The following is a 19,780-nucleotide window of genomic DNA, read 5'->3' on the forward strand; positions in this document are numbered from 1 at the left end:
ATGCTATGGTAAATTTTTGACCTCCAGTCTCAACTGGACCCCTCAGCTCAGTGAAAACTTTTCTACTTTCTCCCAGTCTTTGACCAAACCGCCTCTCCACCTCACTTTCAGCAGATAGTCTCACATCTTAACCATGCAAGATGTCAATTTCCTGCCACCAAATCTGTTACCTGCATAACCCAACTAAAGCCAGTTGGCCTTGAGGACAGTTCAACATGGTGAAGGTCAAACCTGACCCAGAAAGCCTTGGAAGACAGTCTTTACTGAAAAGTTCTTAAGGAGTTAACCAAGACGCAGAGGAGAACTAATCTCAGATCACATAGCCAGATTTTTTAAACAATTGTTTTTACACCTTTTCTCCCCCAAAGTCTGGCCCCTCGTGGCAGCTGTCAATTTATTCTTTCCCTCGGACCTCCTCCTCTGCCCCACACTAATTCACCTCATCTTACTCCTGTTTGTCTTCTCTCATCCCCTCATAGGTAGAGCAACTAGTCTCTCTTGGTGTCGGCCATTTTCCTCCCACCTCGCACCTCAGTCAGCACAAGTCCATAAAGAGTTCAGCAAACAAATTCTCCTTTTTCTGAGTGAGAGGAAGAAGGCATTGCAAATATGAGTGATCTAATATATATTAATTAAAATTGTCCATTTGTATTTACCCATCCTACCTTTCCTCAGGTTAGAATAGAAGAGGTTTTCCTCTTCTGATTCCTCCACCTATGTACAGTTTCCTCTATTTCCTGTATCTTTGAGCTTTTCATAACTAGGGGATCCTTCTCATCAGAGTGTACAGGGGCTCCAGCCACTCCAATCTTTAAAAAAAAAAAAAATAGGACAAACCCTTCATCTTCTCCATATACCCTTTTATCTATTCTTAGCATTTTCTCCCCCTTTATAGCCAAACTTCGTAAAAGGCTTGTCTACATTTGTTGGGTCTGTGTCTTCCCTTTCTAAACACTCCTCAACCCACTGTGATTTAAATTCTACCCTGACCACTTCATGAAAACCCCTCTAGCTAAAGCCATCTACCACCTACTTGTTCTGAATGTGAAGGAGATTCTCATTTTTTAATCTTTCTACAGCACTTGGCATCAGAGATCATCCTCTTCTTCTTGAAATAGAGCTTTCCATTGACTTCTTTGTGCTCTCCTATTTCTTGATCTCTGTGGGCTTATCTTTCTTTACGTGCTATTAAAATACAGGTGATATTCAGGGTCACTGTTCTTTTCTGATTTTGGGAGGAATAGGAAGGGGTTTCCATCCATTCATGAGCCTTCTGTCAGTATTTGCATGCTATTGACTTCCGTGCTTGGGTTACACTAGCCCTCAACTCAGGAAGCAAGATAGAGATTTGTGCTTAGAGATCCCCTCCTCACTCAACTGGGATTTGACCCCAGAATGGAGCAGTCAGGGGGTGGGCCTCTTTCCCTGGCCCACACCAATAATTTGCTGAGTTGCTCTTCTCTCCCAAAACACCTCCCTCAGACATGCCCTCCACCATCAATTCTGTTGTATTGATCTCCTTTGGGGCTGAAACACTAACTCTGAAATCATACATTCTTCCCTACTCTATTGTTTATACTATAAACCACATAGAATTTGTCCTTCTAATTAAGCCAAAGTTTTGGAACTCAAAAGCCTTTTCTGTCCCCAAAATGGTTAGTAAAACAAAAGATGCTTTGACTTTCTGTGCTTTGGATTTTTAAAAAATTTATTTAGACACTCAGTTGGTTTTCTATTTCCCTCAGGGCTTCTTGTGTCCTTGGGGGAACATTGAGTGATTCTGAGGCAATGCAGGGAGGGAAGGGGGCAGAATGTCACAGGGTCAATGAGATACAAACTCCTTAGTGTTTTAACCTACACTGGAAAGTAAAAGAGAAATGAGTTAGTTTTACTTGTGGTCCGAGGAATCATCCAAGTGAAAAGACTCTTGAACCTAAACACAAAGGTCCAAGAACATACCGCTTTGCTTTATCTAAGCAGATTCCTCATTATCCACATGTACGTATATATCACTTTAAAACCAGAGATGATTGGAAGATTCTAATTTTTCAGCACTTTGTGAGTAAAATGGATTTATGGCTGAGGATATGGCTATGTGTTGGATCTTATAATAAATTGTGGTGAGAGAACTAAATCTATTGGCCTTGTCCAGCTTCATCTCGATTAAATAGGCACAGACTATTGTCCATCCCAGCCAATCTATAAAGGTAAAGGGGGTAACATTTAAGAAATTGTATTGAACCTTTGAGCTCTGACTACATTTTGGAAAGGTTTCATGTGACATGGAAGAAGTCTGGTAGTCTGGGTCAGAAAATTTTTTACATTTTTACTAAACATCTTTAAAGCCATTTTGGTTGAAGAATCTAGAATATATTTGAACTTCATGAGGAAAAGAAAGTGGAATATGTTTCGTAAATTCATATGTCATACCTAAGTTAATCCAAATTTTAACCGTTAATCAGTGACAGAGAAACTGGAGTGGGTGTGACATGCTTCAGTTGTTGGGCTCTTATCGTCCAGGCTTGCAACTGCATTGTGAACAGATTGGAATCAAAAGAACAGATTACTGGACCACCTAACAAAACAAGCATCCCAGTAATCAATCTCTGAAATAATAAACACATGAATTAAATGTTTTTTGGTCAATATTATTCACACAACTCATGTCCTTAATGATAATCCTTAACTGAAAGAAAGACCTCTGCTTCAAGGTTCATTTGCAATCCACAGAAAACTCTAAATTTCTTTTAACATCCCAGTGCTTCTGGAAAATACGAGTCCTGTATTTCATTTTGCGAAATTAGAGCAGACTGCATAATAACCTGCTCTTACATAGCACAGACCGTCTCTGCTTTTTCATTCTAAATTTTAATAAGAGAAAACCTAGGGGGTGCAGGCAGAGGGGAAGGAACCTCCGGGCTGGGGGAAGGGGAGGAGTCATGTGCATAATTCTCTCCTGTTAATTGTGCTCCTGCTTTCTTTAAAGGTGTACCTCTTGCACAGAGATCCAAACCATGGAGGCAGCTGTTAGTTAGACTTTGACCCTCCCTGTTACTTCAGAGGACAAAGTTGATAATTCCAGTATCATCTTGACTAAGTAGGGGTTCTGTAGTTTTCCTGTTCTAAAAGGGGACCATAGGAAGTGTTTTGGACTCTTAAAAACAAAAAAACTCTAAAAATCGGTGGTGGTAAAAATATGAGGGTCTATTGAGCCACATTTGGAGCCCTGCAGAAGGAAAGGTTTTCCCCAAATATCAGTGTCAGAGCAAATACATCAGCAGCCTCAGCCCTCTCTGCAGCCGAGCGCTGTGTTGAGCTACAAAGACAGGCAACTCATCTCCACGACTTATTGTTTCCAGCAAAATTTAGCGAGGTTGTGAAGTGAGTCCTGTGGTCTTCAGACCATCCTGTGGATGGCAGTTCTTCCAGAGACTTGAGCAATGCTATAAGCATTCATGTGTGTCATTTTGCCTTTACACCTAACTGAGATCCTCCACAGCAGTTTCTGATATTTGTTCAGAAATTGGAGGGTAGCTGGCTGGAGAAGCATTTTTCCAAATCCATGCTATAGTTGAGAGCTGGTCCTAAGTTCCAATAAGAGAAAGGCCACATTTTCCTGCCCCTGGTCAACCACAGGTCATAGCATTAAACTAAGATCTTTAATTAATTTGGTCATTTTTGAGCATAGCAAGCACCGCATTCCCCAGCTAACTAGTATTAGCCAACTAACTTCTTTCAGGTGTGAGGAGAGGTTATAAAACCTTTGTTCTTTGAGATGGTCCTCAGTCTTGGAGGAACTGGCCTCAGTTACCCAGCGTTCCTGTAAGTTATTCATTTGCTTTTTTCCATTCATTAACTCCTACTGTTTGCCAGGCATTAGTCCAGACACATCTTTAGAGCAGTGAGTAAGACAGATTTATGATGATGGTAAAGTGTTGACCCAAAAAAGCCTCTTCAGAAGGCACTTTTATTAACACAGGAGCTCAATATCATCACTTTATATTGTCCATAGCTTTTGTGGACAAGGAAATTTTTCTTCATCCGAGTCATGTACCATAGAGGGAACAGGAGGCTTGGGATCCTTTGTTTATAAAATTGCAGAAATGCTTCTTCAACTTGAGACTATACAAGGACATTTACATGACACAACCTAGGTCTCATTCTTGTTTCTCCATCTTTAATATGAAAAACAATTTTTTTAAACATCTTTATTGGAGTATAATTGCTTTACAATGGTGTGTCAGTTTCTGCTTTATAACAGTGAATCGGCTATACGTATACATATATATCTCCTCCCCATATCTCCTCCCTCGTGCGTCTCCCTCTCACCCTCCCTATCCCACCCCTCTAGGTGGACACACAGCACCGAGCTGATCTCCCTGTGCTATGCGGCTGCTTCCCACTAGCTATCTATTTTACATTTGGTAGTGTATATATGTCCATGCCACTCTCTCACTTTGTCCCAGCTTACCCTTCCCCCTCCCTGTGTCCTCAAGTCCATTCTCTATGTCTGCGTCTTTATTCCTGTCCTGCCCCTAGGTTCTTCAGGACTATATATATATATATATATATATATATATATATATTATTTTTTTTTAGATTCCATATATATGTGTTAGCATACCATATTTGTTTTTCTCTTTCTGACTTACTTCACTCAGTATGACAGACTCTAGGTCCATCCACCTCACTACAAATAACTCAATTTCGTTTCTTTTTATGGCTGAGTAATATCCCATTGTATATATGTGCCACATCTTCTTTATCCATTCATCTGTCGATGGACGCTTAGGTTGGTTCCATGTCCTGGCTACTGTAAATAGAGCTGCAATGAATATTGTGGTACATGACTCTTTTTGAATTATGGTTTTCTCAGGGTATATGCCAGTAGTGGGATTGCTGGGTCATATGGTAGTTCTATTTTTAGTTTTTTAAGGAACCTCCATACTGTTCTCCATAGTGGCTGTATCAATTTACATTGCCACCAACAGTGCAAGAGGGTTCCCTTTTCTCCACACCCTCTCCAGCATTTATTGCTTGTAGATTTTTTGATGATGGCCATTCTGAGTGGTGTGAGGTGATACCTCACTGTAGTCTGATCCGCACTTCTCCAATGACTAGTGATGCTGAGCATCCTCTCATGCGTTTGCTGGCAATCTGTATATCTTCTTTGGAGAAATGTCTGTTTAGGTCTCCTGCCCATTTTTGGATTGGGTTGTTTGTTTGTTTTTTTGATATTGAGCTGCATGAGCTGCTTGTAAATTTTGGAGATTAATCCTTTGTCAGTTGCTTCATTTGTAAATATTTTCTCCCATTCTGAGGGTTGTCTTTTCATATTGTTTATGGTTTCCTTTGCTGTGCAAAAGCTTTTAAGTTTCATTAGGTCCCATTTGTTTATTTTTGTTTTTATTTCCATTTCTCTAGGAGGTGGGTCAAAAAGGATTTTGCTGTGATTTATGTCATAGAGTGTTCTGCCTATGTTTTCCTCTGAGAGTTTTATAGTGTCTGGCCTTACATTTAGGTCTTTAATCCATTTTGAGTTTATTTTTCTGTATGGTGTTAGGGGGTGTTCTAATTTCATTCTTTTACATGTAGCTGCCCAGTTTTCCCACACCACTTATTGAAGAGGCTGTCTTTTCTCCATTGTATATTCTTGCCTCCTTTATCAAAGATAAGGTGACCATATGTGCGTGGGTTTATCTCTGGGCTTTCTATCCTGTTTCATTGATCTATATTTCTGTTTTTGTGCCAGTACCATACTATCTTGATTACTGTAGCTTTGTAGTATAGTCTGAAGTCAGGGAGCCTGATTCCTCCAGCTCTGTTTTTCTTTCTCAAGATTGCTTTGGCTGTTCGGGGTCTTTTGTGTTTCCATACAAATTGTGCAATTTTTTGTTCTAGTTCTGTGAAAAATGCCAGTGGTAGTTTGATAGGGATTGCACTGAATCTGTAGATTGCTTTGGGTAGTATAGTCATTTTCACAGTGTTGATTCTTCTAATCCAGGAACATGGTGTATCTCTCCATCTGTATCATCTTTAATTTCTTTCATCAGTGTCTTATAGCTTTCTGCATACAGGTCTTTTGTCTCCTTAAGTAGGTTTATTCCTAGGTATTTTATTCTTTTTGTTGCAGTGGTAAATGGGAGTGTTTCCTTAATTTCTCTTTCAGATTTTTCATCATTAGTGTATAGGAATGCAAGAGATTTCTGTGCATTAATTTTGTATCCTGCTACTTTACCAAATTCATTGATTAGCTCTAGTAGTTAATATGAACAACAATTGAAAGAGCATAGAACAGCCTACATGGAGAAGAACTTCTCTCCAGGCAATGTTTTCTAAAAAGCCAAGCTATCTACTTTTGACCCAACTTGAATTGTGACTCCTAAGTTTTTGCACACTTTAGAAAGGCTTGACTTCCTGCTAAAGTGTTTGCCAAAAGATGAACCGTAACACAAGAAAAACCCCTAATCAAGGGCCTGGCATCTTGTAGGTGCTTGATTAAGTGTTTGTGGTTCAGAATCTGAAGCCAACCAGAATCTTAATCAGAAAGCCAAAGGTTAAGTTAAAAAACAAAACTGGCTTTCCTCCCCTCTCAGCAAGCCTCTGGAATGATTCATTTCCTTTTCGGTAAAGTATGAATGCTGATCCTTACCTCATGATGTTTTTAGAGGCCTAAATAAGATAACGAGGGAAAGTTCTTCATCAACAGTCAAGTTCTATTCACATAGAAAGTTAATGATGGAAAAGAAAACAAGCTGGAGGCCTTGATAAGTTCTTCTGTATTGTGTTCTTGTTGAAAAGTAATGAGTTTAAAAATAAATAAATAAACAAACACTAACAGGTACTATTTTGAACCCCTCAAAATGAAAATATTGGAAATCTTTTCCTTAAAAGTTCCTTACCTGTGGGTAATTTTTATACTTGTATATTTGAGGAAATATACTTGTATATTTTGAGAAAAATAGTAGAAAGCAAAGGAAGTCCAAAATCTTGAAGAGACTTAATGTTAGATTTTGTGTTGAAAATCACGGAAAGTTGGTTTCTGATATTTGGATATCTTCGCCCACGTTGCTGTGGGTGGAATGTGGGGCTAGGGAGTGTATTCAAGACAATTTGCCTTAGTCTTCAGGTTGTCAGCCCAATCTCTAAGCTAAGCTCTAATCCCTAAGCTATTTGGCCCCTTACTGCGTTTTGGTGATTTTTATTAAGTTAAACCATGCAAAATGGCTGATGTTCAACCACTTCTGACCTCCAAACATGGTAGTTTCATATGTTCAGCCTAATATAATTTTATTTCTGCTACTGAATGGGCGTTCACTTGTTTATCCGCTCAGTCTGACGTAGACATCTGGAGGGCAGGGACTGTATCTGATACCTAAATCGAAGTCTGGAAGTCTGAACTCAGGCAGCGTGAAGTATGAAATGTACAAGGAAAACGTCTTTCCATGTGAGCTGCAGATGCTATCACTGACACCTTTCATGGAGACAGTGCAGAGGAAATCATAGGTGCTTAATAGCTGGGGGTCCCCTAAGGGTGAACTCTTCGCTACAGGGGAGTGTTCAGCTCAAACTAGGGGCAGTCCTGGCAACTCCGGTACCCTGAGTGTGCTGCATCACCCTCAGGTCACCTCATTCCTCAGTCCCATTTCCTTCCCTATGGCCTCACTTCCCTCTGCTGTTGGCACCACTGTGCAATTACTGATGCTTTTGCCCGCAGCTTACCCAAACAGAGGGATTTAGGGTATCCTACTGCACTGCTTTTCAAGCCTTTTTAAATCATGTCCCGTAATATGGTAACCCATCGTAGGAATACATTTCATATTATGACCCTGTACACTATACTCTATTACATATTACGTATCTATCCATATAGATATATCTATATCATATACATATATTGCCAGGCCAATTCCCAGTTTTGAGAAGCTGTCAATCTTGTCTTTTTGGAAATGAGGGTCCAGTTAAACTTGTGGAGACTTTTATGCCTCATGGGAGAGGGGGAAAAAAAATGCCAGCTCAGTCTTTAAGCTTTTTATCCCTCTTACACAGCCGTGTGGTCTGTATCGGTTTATGTCAGGATTTGTTTTCTTTTTCCTGTTTTGAAGAGGCCACAGCCTTGCATATGAGGCCCAAGATGGGGCTACGGCTACAGTAACGACGCTCTGAAATCCATATATTTAATTCTAGGTGTTAATGCCTCATTTCAGTTGCTGTGGAATGTTTTAGAATAACCACGAATATCACCAGCAATCTGCTGCCATACACATGGATATAACCGTGTGGGGTTATTTCTCTTTATGCCTGTTTCTTATTCCTAAAATGACTTTATGGTTTTATCCTATCTATAAGTTGAGATTTAAGTTTATTAAAAATCCTATGGAAAGCCATCTAACTGAATGTAGCCTAGGCATTGTGCTAGTGGAATCCGCAGCTTGGGAATATTTAGGTTTTGATCAAAACTGCTGAACTGTTTTGAAAAGAGCTATAGCACCTTTAACTCAATTTTAACATGTGGTATAAAACTTGTATATTATTCCAATTAAGAAAAATTCTATTAGAATTAAGAAAAATAGACATCACTTGCTGCCTTCAGATTCAGATAACCTACTTAGATGTGACTCTGCTAGTGGCTCACTGCTTTTAATTCACAGAGAATCATATATTTGCTAGGGGAAGAAAGAGACAGTTACTTCTCTCTGTAGGGCTCCATCATGATCAAACTAGGCTGTATCAGATCTGAAACCCTGCTAATCAGGAAGGAACTAGAGGCATGAACAAGACTTTCTTACTTGGGTGACTTCAGAATGGATTCAGAATGTTGCTCAGGAGAGAAACTTGTGAATTCGCCTGCCTTCCATTTCCCCTGATTTTTGAGGTGTCAGGGCTGTCAGCAGAGTGTTTTGATGGGTATTGGCGTGCCGTCTGCCAGTGAGAGAGCTGACTCAAGTGAAATGTGGCAGTCATAGGAAATTTCTTTTCAAGAACTTGGAGAAATGCCTCACAGAGTCCAGGGTTAGGTGGAGTGTAGTGAAGGGCAGGGCAAAAAAAATCTAGGTTATTTATCTCAGATTCTGCCCTGTTTTATACCCTTCAGTCAGTCATTGAATCCCTCTGTGCTTCCAGTTTCAATTGTAAAATGGCAATAAGGTCCCCATTTCAAAGGCCTCACAAAAATGGATATTATACATTTTGACAAAAGAAGGAGACTAATTGCTTTTGGCACTGAAGGCAATTCTGAAAAGGGGAGTTGCAACAAAATTTTGAAATGACCGTATTATTGAAATAAGAAAATGACCATCCAAGGCAAATATGTATTAAAACTAAGATAAGTCCTTCGGATCCAAAAAACATTCATTGAGAAGCTTCTGTATTCCAGACGCTTTCTAATGTACTCTTACATGGTTATTTAATCCTCCCAATAGGGCTGGGTGACAGTTGGTTACTGTTCTGTTTGAGATTTTTATGAATAAAGAAACTGAGGCTTAGAGAAGTTAATCAACTTGTTCTGAGTCACACAGCAGGAAAGTAGCAGAGCCCAGGTTCAAGTCTTCTGATGTTGGGTCCCGCATTCTTCTCATGTACACCCCCTGTCTTTGATGTGGTATTAAAAGATAATAGAACTTCTCTATCTAAAGTAAATCCCATTTCTGAGAAAACTAAATAATTGAAGTACCTGTATTTAGTTTCTAAATTATATGTTTCCAAATTTGCTTCATTCTCTACTGAAGTCAACTATTCCTTAAAGTATAGATTACCATATTGTTTCAACCTTTTTGTTTCTATCAGATGCATTTGTTAATTGTCAACGGTTTTTACTGGGACTTTTAGCATCTATTAACAAAACTCTTCAGGGGCTTATATGTACAATACTATTATTCTTTTTTAAAAATGTGTGACTGCCTGACTTCTTGTGAGTAACCTTAGCAGCTTCGTTATGCCGATCTTAATTATTTACAACTTTTAAGGAATTTTTCAAGCCAAATGGATAGCCTTCTAGTTGCCAAGCCCTGATTGTATATACTTATGATATATTAGTTAATACTTAAAAGGGGTTCTCTTGCCATCATGCTGTCCTACAGAAACATGCAGAAGTTATTGTTTCACCAAACATGCCCTCCCTTTGCCGTGAGTTAGATGTCATGTTTTTGAAATCTTGTCCGAGAGCATGAAAAGCTGAGCATATTCTTGCTTTTCCTTCCACCTTCACAAGCAGCAGTGGTGTTGCAAACCCATCTCACCCAGGCTCTCTTTGTCTATCAACAGTTCAGACTGACAGGAGCACATTTATTCAATGCCCATTACTTGGGTGCATTAGTCAAATGTAGCTGATTGTTCTCATACACCACCAGCTCAGGCGAGGTAATCAGGCTCTTTAATTGAAGATGCTACTTTAGAGGACAGAGTGTAAACCATTGAATACCAAGTCCAATAATTTTTTCACAGTGAATACAGTGTGTCTATGATTGCATCCTTAGTACAGCCAGACAAAGAGAGAGATGGCTGATATTCACGAGTAGGCATCTGGAGATTCCTAAGAACCCTTTCAAAGGGTCATCCTATTTTTCATCTTGTCTTGAAATAGTCTCATGTTTTCTTACTAAAACCTCGATTCAGAGGGATGTTGCTATGTATATGCATACAAGTACATTTAAGATTACAAGTAAAATATAAGAGAATTTATTAGAGAATACTTTGGAAGCCAAGACATCTCAGCTGTCATCCATTTGTTACAACCTTGGCATAGTCATTAGACTGTACTTTGTAGCAACTATCAGAGCAGCTGCAAGTCTTTCCTCCTTGGCCCTTCAGCTGCTACCCTCTCTTTCTTAATCCAGCAATAACATGTAATCATTTAGCACAGACTCAACATATGTACAGATGCAGTGGTTTAGATAACGATGTCCTTATTATTACCATTGAGTTTAAAGAAAAGAGTTGAAAGTTCAGCCCAAGATCCGGACTATGAACGGCTCCCGGCTCCAGCCAAGCCTCCCTCTTCCAGGCTTCTTTGTTCACCTTGCTGGGCTATGGCACCAACCAGACACAGCCCCCTCACCCACCTGGGAGTGACTCTCAGATAAAAGACCTCCCCTCTGCCCTTGCTGCCTGCACCCTGGGAAACACCCAGCCAGGGGCTGATCTGAAGCCTTGTTTTCATTACTGCTTTTCAGCCCTGGAGAGCATTAGCTATGAGGGACCTTCCGCCTTGGGAGAGCAGTGAAGCTTCAAACCGTTGCAGAGATGGTACTGTGTGATTCCAAAAGACATACTAAAAGTCTGCGATATGAATAGATCCTTGTTATGTATTGTTCTCTCGCTCTGAGATGATTCCTAAGAGTAGAGGCAAATAGTCTTGAAGAAACTGTCTGTGACCCCTCCGTGACTCAGCCAGCATTACTAATTTGCTGTGGGAGTTAGGCTTTGAATCTGTTAGAACAAATTACTGAAGTTGGTGCTCTTTGCATTAAAATCTGCACTTCCAGTGAATTAATTATGCACCCACCTCATGTGAAAAACAAAGCGTGAGGTTAGAGAGGTGGGACACAGCTAGAGACAGGGAAGTGACAGTGCGGCGGTTTTGCCTCCATCATTTTTGTCTGGGTCCTTTCTGCCCAACCTCTTTGTTTATCGACAAGGTTTCCTCCCCCAATCATTTTCTTTTCCCTGGTCCCACTCACTCACAAAGTGATGATAAACTGGTTGCTGACAGACCCATTCACATCCTCACCTGTTCCCTGACCTCACGGCATTCTGATGTCCACGTGAGGTTGTATCCAGAAGGATTCTGTGTGTGCTGACTTGTGGGAAACCTATTTCTAGTCTGTTCATTTCTAGGAAGGACTAAAATTACAGCTGGGGTCCATGGTGACTTTCCAGATTGCAGTGTGACTATTTCTGTGGTTGACATTCAAGTTTGCATCACCTAGATGAGAAGGCTTACACCTTACATTACCCTCTAAAAAAAAAAAAAAAAAAAAAAGAGATCAAGTATCTTATCAATCAACAAGGAAAGGCCACTAGCTAGAAAAATGGGCAAACAGTATGTACAGGTAATTCACAAAAGAAGAAATATAAATGGACAATAAATATGTAAATGCCACTAGTAGTAAGGAAAACATAAAACAACAATTAGATATGCCTTCTTTACCCATCAGATTGGCAAAAAATGGAAATAAGTGATAAATAGCCAGTGTTAAAGAGGTTGTGGAGAAACAGGTATTCTCTTACTCTGTTGGCAGGAGTGCAAATGTGAATTAAAATTTGTAGCTGACTTGGCAATATCTATAAAAATTTAAAGTAACACCATTTGGGACAATCGTTTCCAGGTGTAGATATTTTCCCTCCAAAATTACTTGGACATGATGGATACTCAGCCGTGAAAAAGAATGAAGTGTTGCCATTTGCAGCAACATGGATGGACTTGGAGGGCATTATGCTTAGTGAAATAAGTCAGACAGAGAAAGACATATTGTATGTTTTCACATATATGTGGAATCTAAAAAATAAAAGACAAATAACAAAACAGAAACAGACCCACAGATACAGAGAACAAACCAGTGGTTACCAGTGAGGCGAGGGGCTGGGGGCAGGGGTGAGATGGGGTAGGGGATTAAGAGGTACAAGCTACTAGGTATAACATAAGATACAAGGATATAATGTACAGCACAGGGAACATAGCCAATATTTTACAGTAACTTTATATAGAGTATAATCTATAAAAGTATTGAATCACTATGTTGTAAACATGAAACTAAATTGATATTGTAGGTCAACTATACTTAAGTAAAAGAAGAAAAAGAAAACTTAAAAAAAAACTTTAAATACTTGCACATGTTCACAAAGATATTTGTCTGAGTCTTCTTTTCAGTATTGTTTGTCATAGCACATCATTGGGAAAGCCCGAAATGTCCATCAGTAGAGGACTGGTTAAATCAATTAAAATTCATCCATGACTTGGAATACTGCGGTGCTGTTTCAGAAGCTAAAGGAGATCTGTGTGTAATGATATGGAAGGATCTCCGGGCCATATTGTTAATTCAAAAACAGGGAGCTACAGGACAATACATATTGATGTGATTCCATTTACTTTAAAAATGAACCTAAAGCCATAGATCTGTCTAGATACTTAGATATGTAAGTAAATGCACAAAGTTCTGGAATAACATATACTAAGCTATCAACAGTGGAGCTGGCAGAGGGGTTGGGGTGAGGAGGTAAAATGGGAGTGTTACTTTTTACTCTGCATACTTCTGTTCATTTGACTTTTTTTTTTTTTACAATGAGAATGTATTATTTGTATAATTTATCAAACAAATATAAAAATAAGAAGGGCGCAACTAAGTTTTCTGGGAAAAGCACACTGAAGTGCTTCCCAAAGAGACGGTTCAGGAAACCAAAGGTGGGTGTAATGGAAGTTTTTCCTTTTTTATTTTGGTAGTTGCTGGTCTATTTATATAATGAAGCAGGAGAGAGTTTTTTTCCATGTACTTTTTGGGAAACATACCTGCATAGCTTGCAGATGAGGCGGGCATTATACACAGCTGGTCAAGGTAGCGACTTACCGGCAGATTGAAGAGAGCGGACGAATCTCATACCCCCTTGCTGACTGGAACCAGGGGCTCCATCATTAAAGATGGGTAACATAAGGGTTACTCATGTCGTACTGTCCACCTCCCTCCCTGTTGCCCCCTGAGCTTTGGTGGACTTAGGGCTCAGGGAAGCTTAGGGAGGCTCAGGGGTCAGGGCTATTATTAGTTTCCCTAGAGCTCACACTCTATAAAAAGCGCTGCTCTAGGCTGCTAACCACCAACCATAACATTGCATCTTCCTTGGCACCAGGGTTTCCTTCCATAAGTGCACATTGTGCGGTAATTCACTGTTTATATGTCTATCTCCCTCCTCCCCCGTTAGCTTCTTCAGTGCAGGAGTTGTATTTTGTTCACCTCTGTGTCTCCAGCACCCTGTACAGTGTCTGACACACACAGCTGGTGCTCAAGAAATGATTGTGGAATGAATGATGGGAAGTCTGAATTCCAAATGACTGATTTATAAATGAACTTTGGAAAACTGAGGTTTGCCTGTGGTTGGATATACCAGGCCCAGAAGCACAACAGTTAAAAACTGGTACAGTGGAATCTTAGCCAAATGGCCCATTGGCTCCATGTTTTGGCTTTGGAGCGAACAGCCTATGTTCAAATGCTGGCACCTCCGCTAACTAGCTGGTGACTCGGGCAATTTCCTTAACCTCCCCGTGCCTCAGTTTTCTCGTCTGTAAAATCCAGATACCAAAGTTATCTACCTTGTGCTCTGGTTGTTAGGATTCAGTGACATCATTAATGCAGAACTTTAACAGCAGGGTCTGGCACACAGACAAATGCATTCATTGTTCATTCATAGCAATTGTTATTGTCCAGAACCTTTCAGACGTTGGTCCAGTTTTCCGAATACCCCTCTAGACACCCAAGTGTTTCTTATTTAACTAATTTTGAAATATATCTTTTAAAAATGGATCCTATTTCCTGAAACAGTGTGATGAGCACCTTGATGTCTAACTCGGGAACATTATCCTCAGCAGGCATTATTCTCCTGTGCGTAACGCAGAAGTACCGGCCGAGCTTGTAGAGGTGTACGTGGTTGTCATGCCTCCCAGCTGCTCTGCTTTTTTGAGTTCTGCTGTCTGACCTTCCTAAATGGTCAGCTGTCAGTTCTTACTACTCTCAATGGCCTGCTTTTAGTTCCTTTTCTCACCTTTATCATTTTCTTTTCTAATATGATGTGCTCTTGGGAATCAGACACCCAAGCATGTTTCAATTGTGTGTGAATAAGAGTGACTTGATGAGGCTTCTTGAGCTCTTTAATGACTAAATTGAGTGACGTTTGCAACTTCCATATTGGTTATCTCCTATTTGGCATCAATAGTCAGTAGGTTTAAGACAGATGAAGTCCTTACCATCCACGAAAGCATTTTATTCTATATTCTGTTCTACAGTTTTAGCTGAAATTTAACATAATGCCCTTGAACTGGGCTAGAGCTTTTAGCACTTCCTCCAAACAGAAGGAAGCAGCCTGTTCTCCTGGGTTCAAGTCCTGGATCAGCTACTCAGTTTCGTCTTTTCTAACAAGGAGCTCTCAATTGTCAGTAGGGTTGAAATGAGATAGTATATGTTAATATAAGTGAAAGGACTTTGTTATTATAAAGTGCTGACATTTTATTATTAGCATTACTATTACTCCAACACATTTGCAGGTGTTTTTTTAAACTGTACTTCCGTGGACCTGGATTGAGAGAGAATACTATGCATGGCTTATGAGAGAAATTCATCAGTGGCTTTTAAATGAAGTACCTTCATTTAAAATATTTTATAAAACCTCGTGAAGCTGCTGTCTAATGGCTGATGGAGAAAGGTGGAGGAATGCGTAATGAAAAATGCCACCCTGTGGTGTTCAGTGAGCTGAGAAGAGGGAGAGAAATCCTTTTTCCTAGTAGATTTTGTTGATAAGATCTTTGGTACATACAGATGGGAAAGCGTTAAAAATACATATGTGGTGTGTTCATGGGTTTTAACAAGGGGCTGTTGATAATTAAGTAGATCTAGTATTTTTCTTCTAAATGTATATTAAATTTCTCATATTAAATTTATTAAATTGATTTCTGCCCTGGTGTGCACAGTGTGAAATGCTTAGAGAGTATTTAGCTAATGTTCTTTTTCCTTGATTTCAAATTTGTTTTAGCTGACGCTTTTTTCCTTCTCTCTCTCTCTCTCCCTATTCACTTCTTAACCTCTTTAAACCTCCATGGTATCCACCTGAAATGAATTCCTCTTTGCAGTCCAGTGTCCTCTGGGGCTTGCTCAACCCACGGATGCCTTGAGTTTGGACCCAGTTTTGCCTTCTTTATATAGTTAATGGGCCTCTCTCAGGGCCTCTTTAACTCTACTGTTTAATGGAGTGCAGGAACTTTGGAGAGATGTCTAAGGCTAAAATTCATGTATCTGAAAGACAAGGAGGTTTAATTTCATCCACAAGGAAATTCAAAAATGCACTATGAGAAGTCACCAGAGGAGGAGAAAGTAAAAGGCCACAGGATATGAGGGAAGAATCTAGAATGTCAAGGTCTGTGCTTATATCTTGGTCCTGTGATTTATAATTGTATGAGTCACTTAGCAATGTGCAGGTCCCTTCCTCTCTGAGACGCATTTCTTCATGGGCGAAACTAAGGATATCTGTTCTATCTAGCTGTATTGTAAGGTTGAGTAAAGTTTAAATGAGATGACACGTGAAGGTGCTTTGCAGACTGTCAGGTGCTAGCAAATGTTAACATCATCATCACCACCACCTTCACCATCTCCAGCACCATCATCGTCATGGTGACTGTTGATAGGAAGGAGTATGCTAGATCCAAGAATTCTGAAGCACTGCCTACTTGGAGCATCAGGCTGTTTTCCTGCTTTTAGCTGCCCTGTGTCAAATTGTTGTACTTACTCATGTTATATCATTAAATCTTGAATTGGTTAACTTCTGATTATCCGCTGATGTGGAAGGATGGAGTTGGGGCAGGGTAGCAGATGACCAAACACATGGTGAGCCTAGGACAAGGCCAGTTTTAAAGCAGGGTGTTTAATATGTATAAATAGCATGTTTTATAAAAAAGAATGTATAAAAAAGAAGCTAACCCAACCTTGAAGATATACCTCCTCTCCCAAAAGGCCCAAAACATTCATATCAGAGATGGCTGAAGACCCTTAAAGGAAAGCTGAGCTCATTGGTCAAACATATAATAGACGGAAAATAGGGCCAGACATTAAGAAAAAGTCTGCTAGGTAAATACCTGGTGAAACCCAGATGTTTGAACTCTCCTTCAGAAAAGGTGGGGTTGATGGGAAGCTGCTTCCGTTAGCAATGTCTGAATCAGTTTGAGCTTGGTTCTCAGGACCGTGGAAAACCCAGCCTAGATCTAACTTCAGGTAGTGAGAGATGAGATGCAAAATATGATGTGGAAGAAGGTAAGAGTATCGAGCCCTTCCTTAACTTGTATTTAGGTTAGTGAAAAAAAAAACAAACCGTGTATGAGTCATTTTCAAGTAGAGAAGGGGATGATATATATAGTCCATGAAATAATTGGACTCATGGAGTCGGGACAGCAGCTGTGGTACCAGACCAATTTTTGTCCTCATCGATTAGGCTTCTTCCAGTAACTAAACTGCCGCCACAGCAATTTTGCTACAACAGTGACCTGTGATCACAGTGTTTAAATTCTGCTATACCCGTGTAACTCCACCCCAGGACCAGGGAGCCAGCAGTGAGCTGTTAAAATGTATGAGGCCATTCCTTGCTGGGATGACACCCCGCCAGCAGTGTCTCCAAGTTGGAAGCCATGAAAATGGTCTGAAATATTTTACCTTCAGATACAAGACCTTAATCTCAGGTTGACCTTGGACTGTAATTTGGATAACCAGTACTTTTATTCCCCATTTACAGCAGGGAGGTAGATTGGTTAGAAAACCTATGTTTGCAGTCAGTAGATCATGTTCAGATGTTAGAACCCACGTACCTGTCTTGGGTTCACATTTGCGATGTCAGTGCTCAGTTTGCCCATAAGATACGCTTTTTCCTGAACGAATTTGCTTGAGATCGCCTCTGGCTTTCTCACGCCACCCTTTTGGGCAGTACTTTCTTATTCATGCTTTATCTCGCTGGAGATCCAGAAACTTTCCCCCTTCCATGGAAATTCTGTGCTTGTCTTTGAGCCACGCCCGTTCTGTTCCTACCGTACAACAGAAGCATCTTTATTTATTTATTTATTTTTGGCCGCACCATGCGGAATATGCGATCTTAGTTCCCCGACCAGGGAGCAAGCCCGTGCCCCCTGCAGTGGAAGCGTGGATTCTTGAGCACTGGACCACCATGGAAGTCCCTGGAAGCATCTTTAGAAAGTGCGGCGGGGCTGGTGTTCAGCTGGCCCACGCCTGTATGCCTTGAAAGAGTTTCTAAGGTCAAGGTGCATTCTGCCTTTGCTCTTTAGTCGTTAAATATTTTGAACATGGCCCCTGTGATGATAGGGCATTCATTTTGTCTGGTAAAATACTTATGAAACACACTTCAGTTTAGCATCCTTCAGTCTTTGATAAAAAGGGAGAGATTTATTTAAGAAATGTTGACAGAATTTGAAAATCATTTGTATTTTTCTTGACTTATCTACTCTCTGGTGATATGGAAAAGTTACTTGTAGCAAAGGTAATTGATACCCACTCCATATACCCTTGGCCCATTTCTGAATTCATCTGCAGCTGCAGTGGCCTGTCCCCCTGTGCCCGGACTTCTGCCCACCTCAAGCACCTGTGTCTCTCTGTCTGAGGATTTTCCCCTGTACTGAGGGATCTTCGCAGCCAACGAGCCAGCTCAAAAGTGTCAGGGATTTGATGCTCCCAGGGGCAGCATTCAACAGGTGAGGGGCAAGGGTTGGTGAGAAATACCCCAGCTTCCACATCCCTTCATGGGACTATGTTGAGGTGTGTTCGACTCACTTCCTCAATGCGTCCCCAACAGGACAGAGCCCCAGTTGCCCATAGCAGTAATTCACTCATCAGTATACCCACTATTGGCTTTTCTCTTTTCTCTGCCTCACTTTTCCCACTCTCTGACATGTGCTTCCTGAGATCACCTTGCAGATACATTCCTTGAAGCCAAGACCTTCTCAGGGTCTGTTTTTGGGGGAAGCCAAACTAAGATTGAATTTTCCCCTGGTTTGGGCTCCCAGCTGGTCTCCCTACATGGCCTCTTGCCGCTGACACCTCTAAATCTGTTAGAAATGCAAATTGATCAAGCTTTGCCCGAGCTCCAAACCTTTAGTGGTTTCCTCTTGCCTTAGAATAGAATCCAAGATCCCTGACAGCCTGGCTGCTTCTGCCCTTCAGCTGCATCTGAGATGTACTGTGTGAAGAGTTTTCCAGATGCTTCCACCTGGGGCTTCTCTCCAGTCCTCATTCCCCCTTCGTCCGTGCCTGCCTGCACTGCTGTTGCTGTGTCTAGGTTGTTCTTCCCCACTCTCTTGTTTACCCACTCCTCCTCCCCTGCAGCTTCCAGGAGCCTTCTTGGACCTTTCCGTCTAACGTGTTTCTAGAGAACCCTTTGCTTTTCTTTGTAGAGCTTTGCATATTTGCAACAATGTAACCTATTTTCAAAGATGCCTCTCTTTCTCTAAGATCTGTAAACAATCACAGTTTTATTAGAACACAGCCACACCCATTTGTTTACATATTACCTAGGGCTTCTTTTGCGCTACAATGGTGAAATTAAGTGTTTGCCAAAGAGACCACAAGGCTCAGGAAGTCTAAAGTATTTACTATCTAGATCTTTACAAAAAGTTTGCTAACCCCTACTGTAGACTATGAACTCTTTGACAGCAAAGTCTCTCACTCACTTTTGTGACCTGGCACCCAGCACAGTCTCTGACCAAAAAAAACCCATAATATAGATTTTTTTTTTTTTTTACTGGATGACTTGAAACAAAGTTTTTGCAAATGTTGCCATTCTTCCTTCCTAATTATTTGCCCTTGTCTTGTGAATTGCGTGTGCGTGTGCGTGTGTGGTGGGGGGGTGGAGGGCAGTACTATGCATACCAAGTAAAACATTTCCTCTGTGAGTATGCAGTACCACTTTCTTAAAGCTCTTTATCAGATAGAAGTCAGATTCCTACTTCCACTGTAAGGTTTATTAGTTTTATAGACAACGCTTTTACTAAAGAGGTAAAGCTGTTACTGTTTTTTTGGCCAGGTGTTTC

The 19,780-nt window shown here is 40.5% G+C and overlaps 1 protein-coding gene across 6 annotated transcripts in view; it reads left to right on the forward strand.

Annotated features, from left to right (window-relative positions):
* Window positions 1-19,780, forward strand: part of RAPGEF4 (Rap guanine nucleotide exchange factor 4) — a 310,972-nt gene that overhangs the window by 122,683 nt on the left and 168,509 nt on the right. The window contains exon 1 of one of the 6 annotated variants that reach the window (XM_082465341.1): window positions 11,226-11,244. The exons of the other annotated variants lie outside the window; for them this stretch is intronic. Within the exon in view, the coding sequence (XP_082321467.1) occupies window positions 11,242-11,244 (3 nt within the window). The 5' untranslated portion in view covers window positions 11,226-11,241. Of the gene's footprint in view, window positions 1-11,225; window positions 11,245-19,780 lie in introns of those variants that run through there. 6 annotated transcript variants of the gene reach the window in all.

The sequence above is a fragment of the Balaenoptera physalus genome (assembly GCF_965194825.1).
Source record: "Balaenoptera physalus genome assembly, chromosome: 6".
NCBI classification, from domain to species: domain Eukaryota; kingdom Metazoa; phylum Chordata; class Mammalia; order Artiodactyla; family Balaenopteridae; genus Balaenoptera; species Balaenoptera physalus.